The 14,816-nt window shown below is 29.6% G+C and overlaps 1 protein-coding gene across 1 annotated transcript; it reads left to right on the top strand.

The window, feature by feature from the left end:
- On the top strand, positions 1-9,024 carry LOC115722142 (uncharacterized). Its single transcript, XM_030651272.2, has 18 exons — positions 1-731; positions 1,616-1,726; positions 1,857-1,913; positions 2,232-2,308; positions 2,407-2,506; positions 2,959-3,032; positions 3,135-3,235; positions 3,321-3,424; positions 3,754-3,807; positions 3,900-3,955; positions 4,061-4,099; positions 5,099-5,240; positions 5,529-5,713; positions 5,848-5,915; positions 6,080-6,152; positions 6,505-6,566; positions 6,669-7,845; positions 8,471-9,024. Exons 1-18 carry the CDS (start codon positions 651-653, stop codon positions 8,742-8,744), a joined length of 2,835 nt encoding a protein of 944 aa, XP_030507132.2. The 5' UTR covers positions 1-650; the 3' UTR covers positions 8,745-9,024.
- The last annotated feature ends 5,792 nt before the right edge of the window (positions 9,025-14,816 follow it).

Genomic DNA, 14,816 nt, shown 5'->3' with positions numbered 1-14,816 from the left:
TTACTTTTCATTCACTAATTTTCTTTTTTTCTTTCTATAAATATTATTATTTAGTTTTAATTTTTTAATTTTTCTATTTTGCCCAGAGAGAAAGAAAGGAGGCAATATATATATATAATTTCATTCAGTTGATTTTCTCCTTCGTTTTCTTCCACCTGGCGATCTCATACACAGATTTTCAACCTACACTCGGCAATTCCTCGCCTCGACACGCCATTCCTCTCTTCTTCTTCTTCTTCCCCAATACCTTTGAAATTTCAACCAATTGAATCAATCAATTAATCAAAAGAATCAAATCGAATCACTTTTTGATTAATTTTTTCTTTCGATTTCGCCGATTATGTATGGTTGATTGATGCTTTTGAGCATCTTTCAGAGCAAGTTAAACGACTTGCTTTGGCTTTGGATGTACTACACTTGGTTTGGTTGCTAAGGATTTTATTTTTGCGTTGAGTGGAGGCAACCGTTTCATGTGTTATACGGTTTTTTTCTTTATTGATTGAAGAGGTTATTATATTTATTTAGTTTTTTGTGGATTGAGATTTGAGGATTTTGGTTGATCTCGAGGTTTTGATTTGATTTTGCTTAATTGGAGCGGGTGGGTGTATTCGGTTTTTGTCTGTATTGGGAGAATCAGAAGTAGTAGAGATATGGTTAGTGGTAATTTGTTTCACTGTAGAAAGAATTCATGGCCGCCCGAGGAGTATCTTAGCAGGACAGCCTTGCAGTTGGTCAGTTCTCTCTCTCTCTCTCTCTATATATATATATATATAAATATATTTATATTTGGTGTTTGTTTATTGAATTGTGCCGTGTTTGGTTGCCGAGAAAGTCTGTGAAGTGAAAATAGAAGAATTGTGAACTTTGGTTTGGTGAAAGTTAATGGATACGATTATTGACTCGCTTAAACAGAGTCAATGCATTAATCCCTGCACATGGAGTAACTTCCATGCTTATAATAATCGAAGGAAATTAACTTTTCGTCTTGCTTGATTGTTTGTGAGGAAAGTCAAAATTAAGTCAAACGAATTTGCTTGACTGCCTGAACTCAATTTTTACTTGGTTTATGGCTGAATTTTTACTTGTTTGAGTTTTCAGAACAAATGTGCAGTGATTTTGGTTGAATGGAGTGCTTAATTTTGATGAATGTATATACATTTACATTTACATAAAAAATCCATTACTGCAGATAAGTAAGAATTATAAAACCGTATCGTTGTTATTTCGGACTTTTTGACCATGTTTCACTACTTGAATCATTCTAGCAAAGTGGAGATTATTTGGTTTTCTAAATTGACTAAAACCTCATTATTATTTGTACATTCTTTGACGCTAGTAATAAATTGTATTTTGGTTCTTTTAAGTTTAATATGGTTAGGATCTTACATGTCTTGTCGTCTAAAGTTTTTGGGGATTTGAATGAAGGATATTAAATTTGGTTCTTGATTATTCTGCTACTTGTATTTTGTGGATTGAAGATAATCAATTTTCCCAACTGCATTTGTATAATCTAATATTCTTATTATAGCTATTTGTGTTGTGAAAAGCATGGTGCTTACCTCTGCTAAACTGATACATGTATCTAATATTCTTGTATGCATTATACTCTATGCAGTTTGATTTTGATAGTGCAGCCCCACCAGAACAAGCCTGGAGGAGGAGGTTAAACAGTCATGCCAATATTCTCAAAGAATTTAGTGTCACGTTTACAGAAGCAATAAAAATGGTAAGTAATCTTCAAAGTGTTCATTGTTTTGAATGATAGCTTGTCTCCATAGATTTTCTTCGTTATCTTGTTCGCTTGCTGATTATTGTCTTGCTCAACTTCTTACTTGTGTATGGACATTGATTTTTAGGTTCGTCTAGGTATACGGCTATGGTCATATGTGAGAGAAGAAGCCTCTCATGGAAGGGTAAATTTTCAGCTCTTTATTTATTTTATTTTTCCTAGTAATGATTATGTATAAGGTGTTGTGACTGTTAACACTTGGATGAAATAATCTTTACACATAGAGCATTGCTATTAGGCACCTTAAAGTGTCCAACACTATGTAAGGTGTGAGTAGTTAGCGGTTTTCCATGTTAGTAATTAAAATATGTGGGATCTGATATTGAATTGCACTAATTGTCGTATGACAATCTCATATGGTGTTGGGCATTACTAGTGTTTTTAATAGTTCTCTTATGCGTAGGAGTATGAAAGTTAATTGCCTTATCGTGTATCTTTGCAGAAAGCTCCAATTGATCCTTTCACTCGTGAAAGTTGCAAGCCTTCTGCATCTCAGGGTGTTCCACTTGGAGGCATGGGGTCTGTTGCTGTACCAAGCTTGTTGCTACAAAATTTTCAACTTTATTGTTTTTTATTTTATCATTCTGATGTGTTTTTTGTTTTTTGGTCTCATACAGAAGTGGCAGCATATCTAGAGGTTTTAGAGGTGAATTCAGGCAATTTCAAATTGTTCCTGGTTTATGCGAAGGTTCTCCAGTCATGGCCAATCAATTTTCTGTAAATACCTTCTCTTCATCTATGTTTTTTTTTTAAGTAATAAGAAGCTTCAGTAAAATCCAAGTACCATATTATTGTGAGGTAGTGGATGAGTGCTACTTATGTGAAAGTAAAGTAAGCACTGTGGAGGTGATGAAATTCCACCTAATTTGAAGTGTAAATCTTATATCAGATTGACTATTGCAGCTGAAGTTGAATGTCGAAACAGTTTTTCTTTGTAGATGTATTCATTGCAATACAACACTATTTTTTATTAGAAAGAACATAAATATTTCCTATGAGTGTTCTAAATGGAAGTTGTAATGTGAAGAATATATTTGTTATACGTTTTTACTTAAATATGATGAACAATTGAATTTGTTATATTTTTATAAGCAGCATATAATTGTTGGCCTATAAAATTCAATCTTTGTTTTGTTCTCATGATTTACTTCATTTATGTTGTGCCACAGATTTTCATATCAAGAGATGGAGGACATAAAAATTATGCATCCGTTTTGGCTCCAGGTCAACATGAAGGAATAAGGTAAATTTCATCATCTCCTGTAAAAGAAGTTTGAAGGATATACATTCTTATTCTAACTGATAAAATATAAAATGGCTCGTGTGTGCTTTTGTTGTTTTACAGGAAAGTGGGTGATCAGGGTATATCGTCGTGGGACTGGAATCTTAATGGCCAGCATTCCACATATCATGCTCTATTTCCAAGAGCGTGGACTATATATGATGGTATTAACATACTTCTATTCTTTTTTGCACAGAAGTTCTTCACCCTTTGAATCCTTTTTGTTAATTTTGTTGACTTGTATTTCAGGTGAACCGGATCCAGAACTGAAAATTTCTTGTCGGCAAATATCTCCATTCATACCACACAATTATAAAGATAGCAGTCTTCCTACTTCTGTTTTTGTTTATACGGTATGTTCAATCAACACATTCTTAGTGACAACTAAATTGCATAAATATGTATATATTTTTTTCTAACACCAAACGTAAGTAGAGAAGTGAGTGTCAGCCCCTGCTCTTGTATGTTGGTAGTACTGTTTACATATTAAAATATCATGCCTTGTATTTTCTCCTTTGTGAATTGAATTTTGTTGTTGATTTTTAAATTTTGTATAATTTTAACTTAAATAAACTGTTTTAATATATCAGTATGATTTAGAGTATGACATTGTAGCCATAAATTTACGAATTTGACATTGTTGTTATAAAGTTACTTAGTAGACTTTTGTCTTTTTTCTTAGTTGGTGAACACAGGAAAGGAAAGGGCAAAAGTCAGCCTTCTTTTTACATGGGCGGTAAGCTTCTTTTCGAACATAATTGTGTATTTTTACTCCTATAAATTTAAACCTGCCAAGATCACTTAATATCAACCGTTTCTCGTGTCTAGAACTCAATTGGGGGAGTCTCACATTTGTCTGGAGATCATGTGAACGAACCGTTTATGTGAGTAATTTTGCCTATTCTAGACTTCATGTGGTCTTTAGAATTTATATTATTGAAGTAATTGTTGTCCTTTTTTTAATTAATTTCTTTATATTTTTTTACCAGTGGCAAAGATGGAGTCTCTGGAGTTCTTCTACATCACAAGCAAGTCATCAAACCTTACTAGCTATTTTTGACGGTTGGTTTTGCGTATTTCTCTTGGTCAACCCAATGAAAAAATTGGTTAGGAGATCTTAAGAGTATTACCTCCTTTTGGAGGCATAAAACACCCCCAAACATAGGAAAGGAGGATAAACTCAGTATAACAAGGATATTCCTTCATGAACCTGCCAATTGCCATTATTTAAATCACTAACAAATTCATTATATAGATGTATTTAGTTTATGTTTATAGAACAGGGCAACATATAAGAACACTTAGGAAAGGACCTTTGAAAGTATTCATTTAGTCAAAAATTAGGCCGCGTACACCTAGCTGTTGGAATACTTAGGTATTGGCTGATATGAAACTTATATAATTTTTTCTTAATTTTGTTTGAGACACTTGGGGATAAAGTTCAAAGTAGGGTTTTCCTAATATCGCTACAATATTGGGACAAAATGTATGTTCTGACAACAATGGTGTATTTAGCAAACCTCATCCTGGTCCTGCACTTCTGAGAGAAAAATTTGGAATTCTCTTGTTATTTCAGTGTTGCTATATTACATGGCTGTCTTCACTTATTTCTAACTGACAAAATTAATTATCTATAAGCCCTGGGGTTCTTTTCTTATTATTATTATTATATTAGAAATAGATGTTAAAGGGAATAGCTTCAGACTAGGAAATCTCTAGAGAAAGTTTGAGTTCATTTATGACTTTACTTGGCAGTTCATGTTTTTTTTTTTGGCCAAGTACTCTCATTTCTGATTCTGCTTTTAATGATTAGACTTCTGTTATTTAGTGGTAGATGTTACTGTTGTGTTTATTGGGAGTATAGGCATCAGCCACACACATAATTTACCAATCTTGTGACCTTTCTTTCTGTTTGGTCATTCTGAAACAATAATTATTGTTCTTGTTTTTTTTAATGCTCTTGTTATTTGAGTTGAGAAACTGTGACTGGATTTATAATTTTCTACAATATTATATATTTGATGCAGGACTGCTAAAGGGAACCCTCCTGTAACTTTTGCAGTAGCTGCATGTGAAACTCAAAATGTAAATGTAACAGTTTTGCCGTGTTTTGGATTATCCGAAGGAAGTGGCACTACTGCAAAAGAAATGTGGAGTAAGATGGTTAAGGTACTCATATGCTTCTATTTCAGGACCCGTTTGAAATAGTTTTTGCTTTTATGTTATATTTTTCATAAAACTCAACGCAACTTCGTTTTTTAAAAACCTTCCTTTATATACATTAGATTAGGTTGCGTCTTATTTATAAATCTCCTACCAAATTGTGGTTTGTCATTTAATTGACGTTTATTGAATGTAACTCTATTTACCTGGTTTGATTATCATTATTCTGAAATTCTTCCATTTTGAAGCTGTTGATATGCTTGTTTAAGTTTAACTCGTGTAATTCTGCCATAGGAAGGACAATTTCCTCAAGAGAACTTTAATTCCGGACCATGTATGCCTTCAGCACCTGGAGAGACTCTCTGTGCAGCAGTTTCAGCTTCTGCATGGGTGGAGCCTCATGGGAAATGTACTGTTGCATTTTCCTTGGCATGGTCATCTCCGAAAATCAAGTTTTCTAAAGGAAGTTCATATCATAGGTAAATCTATTGAATTTCACATTTCAACTGTATAGTATTGCAATTGATAAAATGATAGTTACCCAAAGTACTGTGTAGTGAAAAGTTGCATGAACTTATTTTACATGTATCTTGGTGTCTGTTATCTTCTGCAGGAGGTACACAAAGTTCTATGGTACATCTGAACTAGCAGCTAAGGAATTGGCGCATGATGCCCTGACAAGTATGTATCTCTGTCTCTGTTCATGATCCTATGCTATTTAATGATTAATGTCGGTTATATCCTCTCTCAAAGAAAAAAAAGGAGAGAGAAGGTTTTAGAGCGATTATGTGCTTAAGTTTCGATAAACACAATTCTGAACTGGCTTTATCTAAAAATTTGAACAGATTATAAGCGGTGGGAAGAAGATATTGAGAAATGGCAAAGCCCCATTCTGAATGATGTTAGGCTACCAGAATGGTAAATACTGATTTATCCTATCAAGAATTTACAATTTCAGGAATTCTATGCATTAAGCTCTTGGAAACTTATGGGTTCAGTTTCACCATTCTATTAGAATCTTGTATCATCATACATTTCATTGATTAAACTTCATATAGCTATTTCTTCCCTTTACATCTAAATTTACATCTATAGTCATCTATATTGTATTACATGATTCGAATACCAATTCAGTTTCTGTTTTTAAGTTGCTTATACTCTTGAGCAAGTACTTGAGTTCTGTGTCTCTTTCTATGTCCTACATTGTTGTTTTTGTTCTAAATTGTTTTCTATCAAAATCAATGTGTAATCCTCCATTTGATGTCCGTAGGTACAAGTTTACATTGTTCAATGAGCTCTACTTTTTGGTTGCCGGCGGAACAGTTTGGATTGGTATACTCTTGCAATCCGTTTTTTATACTTTTAGTATTCTGGTTTCTCGTTTGTTTTAGTGCTGCATTATCATACTTGTCATCACTTTCCAATCTTGTACAGATTCTTCCTCACCAGCTAACATACGAAATAATCAGCAACAGCTAACAAATGTTGAAACAGGGGACTGCAGAGCAGTTAATAAGCATGCAACAACTAAGAGTTGTTACAGTACTGCTGCTAATTTTGGTTTGGAAACCGATAGAAAAGAATACTCATGCAACGATTATGACGAAGATGTTGGTAGGTTTTTGTATTTGGAAGGCGTGGAATATATCATGTGGTGCACATATGATGTCCACTTCTATGCATCATTTGCTCTTCTTGAGTTGTTCCCCAAAATCGAACTCAGTATACAAAAGGATTTTGCGAAAGCGATCTTATCTGAGGATGGAAGAAAAGTAAAGTTTCTGGCAGAGGGAAACTGGGGAATTCGTAAAGTTAGAGGCGCTGTACCTCATGATTTGGGAACACATGATCCTTGGAGTGAAATGAATGCATATAACATTCACGATACGAGTAAATGGAAAGATCTGAACCCGAAGTTTGTGCTTCAAGTTTACAGAGACTTTTCTGCAACAGGGGATATGGCTTTTGGAGTTGATGTATGGCCATCTGTTCGTGCTGCAATGGAATACATGGAACAATTCGATCGGGATAATGATGGTCTGATTGAAAACGATGGTTTTCCAGATCAAACATATGATGCTTGGACCGTTCATGGTGTGAGTGCCTATTGTGGCTGCTTATGGCTAGCGGCACTTCAAGCTGCAGCTGCCATGGCCCTTCAACTAGGCGACAAAGATTTCGCTGAATGGTGCAAAACCAAGTATTTGAAGGCCAAACCAGTATTTGAATCGATGCTATGGAATGGTTCTTATTTTAACTACGACAGCGGGTCAAGTAATAACAGTAAGTCTATTCAGGCGGATCAATTAGCTGGGCAGTGGTACACTGCATCCTCAGGCTTGCCTTCGCTATTTGATGACTTTAAAATCAAAAGCGCGCTTCAAAAGATCTATGATTTTAATGTTATGAAAGTCAAAGGAGGCAGAATGGGCGCTGTGAATGGTATGCATCCCAATGGGAAGGTCGATGAGACTTGTATGCAGTCGCGTGAAATATGGACCGGTGTCACCTATGGTGTGGCTGCTACAATGATTCTCGCGGGAATGGAAGAACAAGCATTCGCTACTGCTGAAGGCATTTTTACAGCGGGCTGGTCGGAAGATGGTTATGGGTAAGTACCGCACTTGGAATGATCTTTTTTTCTATTTCAAAAAGAATGGAATGAAAATGGTTTCTATTCCATTTCATTACCTCCAAACAAACTCCACCTGAGAGATATGTTTGGTTAGGAGGAATGAAAACAAATGAATATGAATAGAATGAAAATTGAAATAGGAAGAGAATAAATGAAGAAATAGAATAAGAATAGAAATAGAATGAAATAAAATTTAAAATATATAAAAAATTATTATTTTTTATTATGCATTGAAATAATCTTTATTTCGGTATTTTCAGTAAAATAAAAATAGAATTAGGAATAGAATAAGAGTAGAATTAGGAATAGAACGAATAAAATTTAAAATTAAGAATGAAATGAAATAAAATTTAAATTTTAAAGTTCTAAATTCTCATGTAAGAAATTACTAAAGAAATTATTTCATCAAAAAAAATGTAAATGAAATGACATTTTTAATATTTTAAATTACAGCCAAATAAAAGGTTAAATAGAAAATTGAAAATTGATTTATTTTTATTCTATTTAATTTCATTATCTCTAACCGAACACAACTTCATAGTCACCATATTATCGACGAGTTTGTCCGACTGACTTGAAATCTGTTTTCCGACTCTTATAGGTACTGGTTTCAGACCCCGGAAGGATGGACTATCGACGGTCATTTTCGATCGCTTATCTATATGAGGCCTTTGTCAATATGGGGAATGCAGTGGGCATTATCTATGCCAAAGGCTATTCTTGAAGCCCCAAAGATCAATGTCATGGACAGAATCCACTTATCTCCTAATACAAATGGGTTAAGAACATCTCACACTCATGGCCAAACAGGAGTCCGAAAGATCGCGACAAAAGCGAAATGTTTCGGGAATTCGGTTTTCAATTGTTCCTGCTAAATTTGTAACATGCTAGTAGTTAAAATCATATGCTGTAAAGATTAATAATATGTTTAATGCTTATATAGTCATTCTTCACTTTCCTTAATTCTTCTCTCTCAGTAAGAGCTGAGGGAGATTTATAGAGGAAGAAGTGTAGAAATAAGAGGCAACAAAAAAAAAAGGAAAAAGAGAAAAGAAAAAGAAAATCTGAGTGGTAATTGAGTAGCTAATTTCATTTGCATTAAATTTTGTACAATTCTTTTTTAGTATTCATTAATTAATTTATCAGCATTGTAAATTTTAGGAGTCTGAAAAGAAAAAATAGTACATATATGATGATTGATGTGTTAGTGTCTAAGAGCACTCGTAGAGAATTTTTAAAATATTTATGAACTTTAAAGCACCTAATAGTTTCTCTACTATATTTTTTAAAATACATAATTAAAATTTTATTTTTTTTCTAAGTTAAAAACATATTTTTACATTACATTCGACATTAGTTTCTTTAAATTACATTATTTTTTTATTATTTTTTATTCATTTAAATATATAATATTATTATATATATCTTTATGAAAAAAATTATTATTAAAATCTAAAACAAATAATAAAATATATTTAAAACAATAAATAATATTTAATAAATGTAGAACATGAATAATGAATTTTAAATAAATATTAAAATGAATAAGAAATTTAGAACATCTGCTCTAGACATTAGTACAATTCTTTAAATTTTTTAAAATTTTTCTATCTTAGATAAGTTGTTGTGACTTGTGAGTACTTTTACTAAATGCACTACATCATATAAACTAAATTTCTTTTTCAGTTTAAAGTTTCTTTAAAAATTATTATTCATGTTCTATATTTATAAAATATTATTTATTGTTCTAAATATGTTTTATTAATTGTTTTAGTTTTAATAATTATTTTTTAATAGAGATATGTATAAATGTTAATATTATATATTTGAAATAAATAAAATATTATAAAAAGAAATAGAATTTGAGTGATGTACTTTTAAAAAAATTAGATTTTAATGATATATTTTAAAAATTAAAGTAAAAAATCCATTGTGAATGCTCTGACCTACATGAAAAAAATTCTTTGAGAACATATCTTAAATTCTTTACTTCTTTCTAAATCTTAGAAAGTCTTTATGGTAAATTATTATTAGCTTATATTGAGGGGAAAAAATGTAATTTAAAAAGTTAAACTAAGTTATTTAGAGCATGTTTGGTATTGTTTTTTGTTTTTTGTTTTCAAAAAATTGTTTTAAGAAATGAGAACAAAAAATAGTTTTTGAAGTTTTTAAAAACAAGTCATGTTTGGTTAGTGTTTTTTAAAAACAATATTGACTAAAGTGAATTAGTTTTTAAAACAGAAAACAACATTTTATTGTTTTCAAAATTCTTGTTTTTTGTAACTTTGTTTTTTGAAAACTGTTTTCAAAAAACAAAGCCAAACAAGTCAAATTATTTTCAAAAAAACAATTTTCTGTTTTTAAAAACAAAAAACAATTTTTTGATTATGATGCCAAACATGCACTTAATTTTTTTAAAATATACATAAATAAATAAGTTTAAAAAGATTCTTTTCTAAAAAAGAAAAAGAAATCTTTGAAGGTTATTTCTTTACCACTATAAATGTCTACATATAAAATCATTTCATTTCAAGAATAAGAAAAAGACACATAAGATAGTGAGAGGTACGTGATATGTATTGATATTTATTTGCAAAATCATCCCCTTTTGGGACCATTTACTTTACTTTATTTTCTTTTCATTTAATGCAAAATGACAAAATTGAACTTAGACCACCTTCAAGCCTTTGTGTTTAGTTTTTCGGGTAAATACCATTTTGGATCCTCTTTTTTACAAAAGTTACAAATTGGACCCTGTGTTTTGTTAAATGACAAAATAGATCCTGTATTTTCTAAAATAGTACAAATAAGACCCTGAATTGATTTTTTGTCAAAATAAAGTTTAATTATAATCCGATCTAAAAGTGCTATGACAAAACTGTTTACATTTTTTTGTATCTGTTCGTATTAAGCACTGTCTTCAAGTTAGTTGTATTAAAAAAAAAATTATCAAAAATTAAGTTCAAGGTCCTATTTTTACTATTTTAGAAAATACAGGGTCCATTTTGTCATTTAACAAAATACAAGGTCCAATCTGTAACTTTTGCAAAACACAGGGTCTAAAATAGTATTTACCCTAGTTTTTCTTTTTTTTTTTTCTTAAAAAAACACAAAATGAAAAGGCATTATTATAATAAAGAATAATGTTTAAGTAGAGGTATTAAAAACGATTTTACGTAATATTATTTTTTTTGAAATGTATCATTATTTCAATTTACGTTCATGTTTAATTTAATTTTTATATATAATTATTTATCAAAAATACTATCATTTTTTCCTTTTTTTTATTTTTTTATTTTTTTCCCTCTTGTTCTCTATCTAAAAGTTCTTAAAAGTTGTTCTTCAAATTAAGACCTTTAATATTTTTCTTTAAATAATAATGCAAAAAAAGTAAAAAAATAACTTATGTACATCTCTCTTCTCTTAGATCAAATCCACTAAAAAAAAATTTGTACATCTGTCTCCTGTCAGATTATATTTATTAAAAAGAAATTTGCATTGTTCTTTAACTTTGTAGTATAAAATTTTTGAATCTTAACCTCTATTTTTCTTTTAAAAAGAAATATCAAAACCGTTAATTTTGGTTATAATTTTGAGTTCTTTAAGAAACAATTTTTAATAACTTTTAGAGAGAAAGAGAGAGGGAGAATAAGAAGAGAGAAGTGACACAAAAATTAATAGTATTTTTGACAAATAACATAATTATATATAAAAAAAAAAATAAGAAAATAACATTAAATACGAACATAAAAAAAATAATAACACTTCTTAAAAAAAATAACTTTATATGAAATTATTTTTAATACCTCTATCAAAGTATTATCTTATAATAATAATTGGAAACTAATTAAAATTAAAATTGATTCATTAAAGCAAAGATAAAGATTGTTTAGTGGGCGGCTGTGGTGTGTTTCCGTGGAGCTTGCATTGCACTATTTCAAGCCACAATTTTATTCATTTATTTTTATTAAAAAAATATATATAAAATAAATAAACATTTTACCTAATTCTATGTATCTATAGTATAATAATACTCAAGTTATATAAAATTTTGTAAGTACATGAGAGTTAAAAAATTAAGTCATATTCCACGTGTTATTTTTTTATTAGTATATTTAATTAATTTTTTTTAAAATAAAAATTTAATGATTTACTAACTGAAGTTCTAAAATTATAACTTAGAGTATTATTACCGCCAAAAATTAAACTTGAGTATTTATTTACAACTGGGAGTTAAATTTATGTATTTATATCACAAATTACTTTGAAATTTACTATCACCTTTAAAAATGAATCTCCACTCTTTCTCTCGTCATTATTAATGATAAATACAATTTTTTTTTTTTTAGAAAATAGCTTTAAAGAACACTAACAAAAAGCAAAGAGTTCAATGGATCGAGAGTTAAGAAATTCATTATTTTAAAACATCTCCCAAAATAAGGTCTCTAATACAAATAGAGTAGCCAAATCACCAGACTGTGCGGTAGCAGAAAGGAAAAGCTTCGCAAAAGAATTAGCAATAACAATGATAGTTGTAAGACAATATTTGAAACTTACAACCAAAAAATAAGAATAAAACGATCTAATATCATCTAAAATTAAACTCAAAGAAGAAATTAAAACAAGAGAATTATTGAGCTTGTTAGACTAAATTTTTGCGATTAGTGTCGAGTTGAATGTTGGTGAGACTAATAGTGATGCATTGAGAAATGGCATTTTGAATTGCAAGGCATTCGACCATCTCATGAGAGAGAATACTTTGAACCTTTCATAGATACTCTCCAACGAAGTTCCTCACGACCATGCTAAGACCACAAGTCTTACTCATATTATTGATGGCGACATTCGTGTTGATCTTAAATACTAAATTGATTTTAATCACAATGATTTTTTTTTTTAAAAAAAAATAAATGAATAAATACATGTATCTTATACATATACAAATATAAGAAAATAATTAGTAAATTTATCTCTTGAATTTTCGATAAATCTGATCATGCCCCTTGAAAAATTCTACTCGAATCTCTATTTTTTTTTTTTATACAAATCAAAAAGTTCTATCATTAAGTGCTCAATAGTCAATAGTCACTTAATTTGTGTAAGTTAGTCTCGCATGTATAAAAATATAATATATAATATGCATGGTCTACTAATTCTATTATTTCAATTGATTTTGAGATAAAATCTTAGGGTAAATATCATTTTGGCGTTGTGTTTTATAAAAATTACTAATTAGACCTTCTTTTTATTAAATGATAAGATAAACTCTATATTTTTCAAAATAGTAAAAATATGATCTTGAACTCAATTTTCAACAATTTTATTTTTTAATATAATCAACTTTTAGAAAATTTCTAACACGAACAGATACAGAAAATAGAACTAGTTTTGTCATACCATCTCTAGATCAGATTACTATTAAATTTTAATTTGATAAAAAATTAGTTCAAGGTCTTATTTGTACAAATTTAGAAAATACATTGTCTATTTTGTCATTTAACAAAACAGATAGTCCAATTGATAACTTTTGTAAAACAAATTGTCCAAAATACTATCTACTCTAGAACTTTATCCATCTTGTCTTGCACACTCTATTCCAACTTTCTCGACATACAATCTTAAATTCTAACATGATATTAAAAATAAACATAATTTTAATGTGTATTCGATCCAAATCCAATAATTAGTCTAAGAAAATAAACTAAAAGAGTCGTTTGCGATTCAAGGATAGTGAGCCAAAGGTGCCAGGTCAAGAAAGACAAAAAAAAAAACCGCTTGTGATTCATTGTGAGCCAAAAATGTTGCAAGTCCAAAGAGATAAACAAAAAAAAAAAAAACACTACTTGTGATACATTATGAACAAAAGAATTTTAATTAAACCATTCAAGATTAATGAGTAAAAATTAGTCACTATCCTTACCTAGAAATAAATTTAAGATAATGTAAGCATATTTAATCAAATTTTCCAATATATATATAACAGGCTATTAAATGTGTGGGGAATGGGGATGTGATTGAATCCCATCTTGTGTAATACCTTACTATACATTTATTAAAGAAATATGACACCAATTATTATATTTATTAAACCAGTTATGAATTTAGTGCAAAACAAAGTATTATTTTTTTTTTAAAAAAAATATATATTTAATCTTTGCATTTGATGATGATATTGGGCTAGCTGGTAGATAAGATAGGGTATTAATTTTTCATTCATTTTTTTCACCAAAACTTGATTGCATAGTAAAAGCAATTATTGTTTAAATATACCAAAAAAACAAAACAAAAATCAAAACTTGATTGCATAGAATGAACTATTATGGAGTTAAGAATGTTATACAAACCAAAATTACTATTGAGCATTAGTGATGCTTAAAACTTTTAAAGACGTCGTATTGTGATTAGTTAGCGATATTCTTTAAAAGTTATTATATTATAATATACGAGATCTGATACTTAATTAGACCAATAACGATATTAACACATAAATGAGTACTAAGGACCACTAATACCTTTTAGCATTTTTCTATATCAAAAGATACCCTATTCAAGATGGGCCACACAATTATTATTTATTGCCTTTTCATTTTATTTTTCTTCATTAAATACTAGTGTTTAACTTGGACTTGGCAATTGGCATTAGTTTTAAACAAAAAAAAAAAAGTTGGACTTGGTATTCTTTTCTATCATTAATTTGGTTAAAGTTCAAATTTTGTAATGTTTTAACCAAAATGAAATTTTCCACATTGTTAATACAGATAATATGCTTTTAAATTAAAACTCAATGGCCATGCATGCTGACTTTGATTAGAGAATAGATTGATTCATTATCACTTTTATTTTGTTTTTTTTTTATCTTTTTATGATAAAGATTATTAACCTTTTTTTTTTTAAAAAAAAATTACAATTAATTTTAGAATAATTTGCGGCATAAATACTTAAGTTTA

Source organism: Cannabis sativa, chromosome 9, assembly GCF_029168945.1.
Source record: "Cannabis sativa cultivar Pink pepper isolate KNU-18-1 chromosome 9, ASM2916894v1, whole genome shotgun sequence".
In the NCBI taxonomy this organism is placed as follows: domain Eukaryota; kingdom Viridiplantae; phylum Streptophyta; class Magnoliopsida; order Rosales; family Cannabaceae; genus Cannabis; species Cannabis sativa.
The sequence above is the reverse complement of the archived record's forward strand: the minus strand, read 5'-3'. Positions and strand labels throughout refer to the sequence as shown.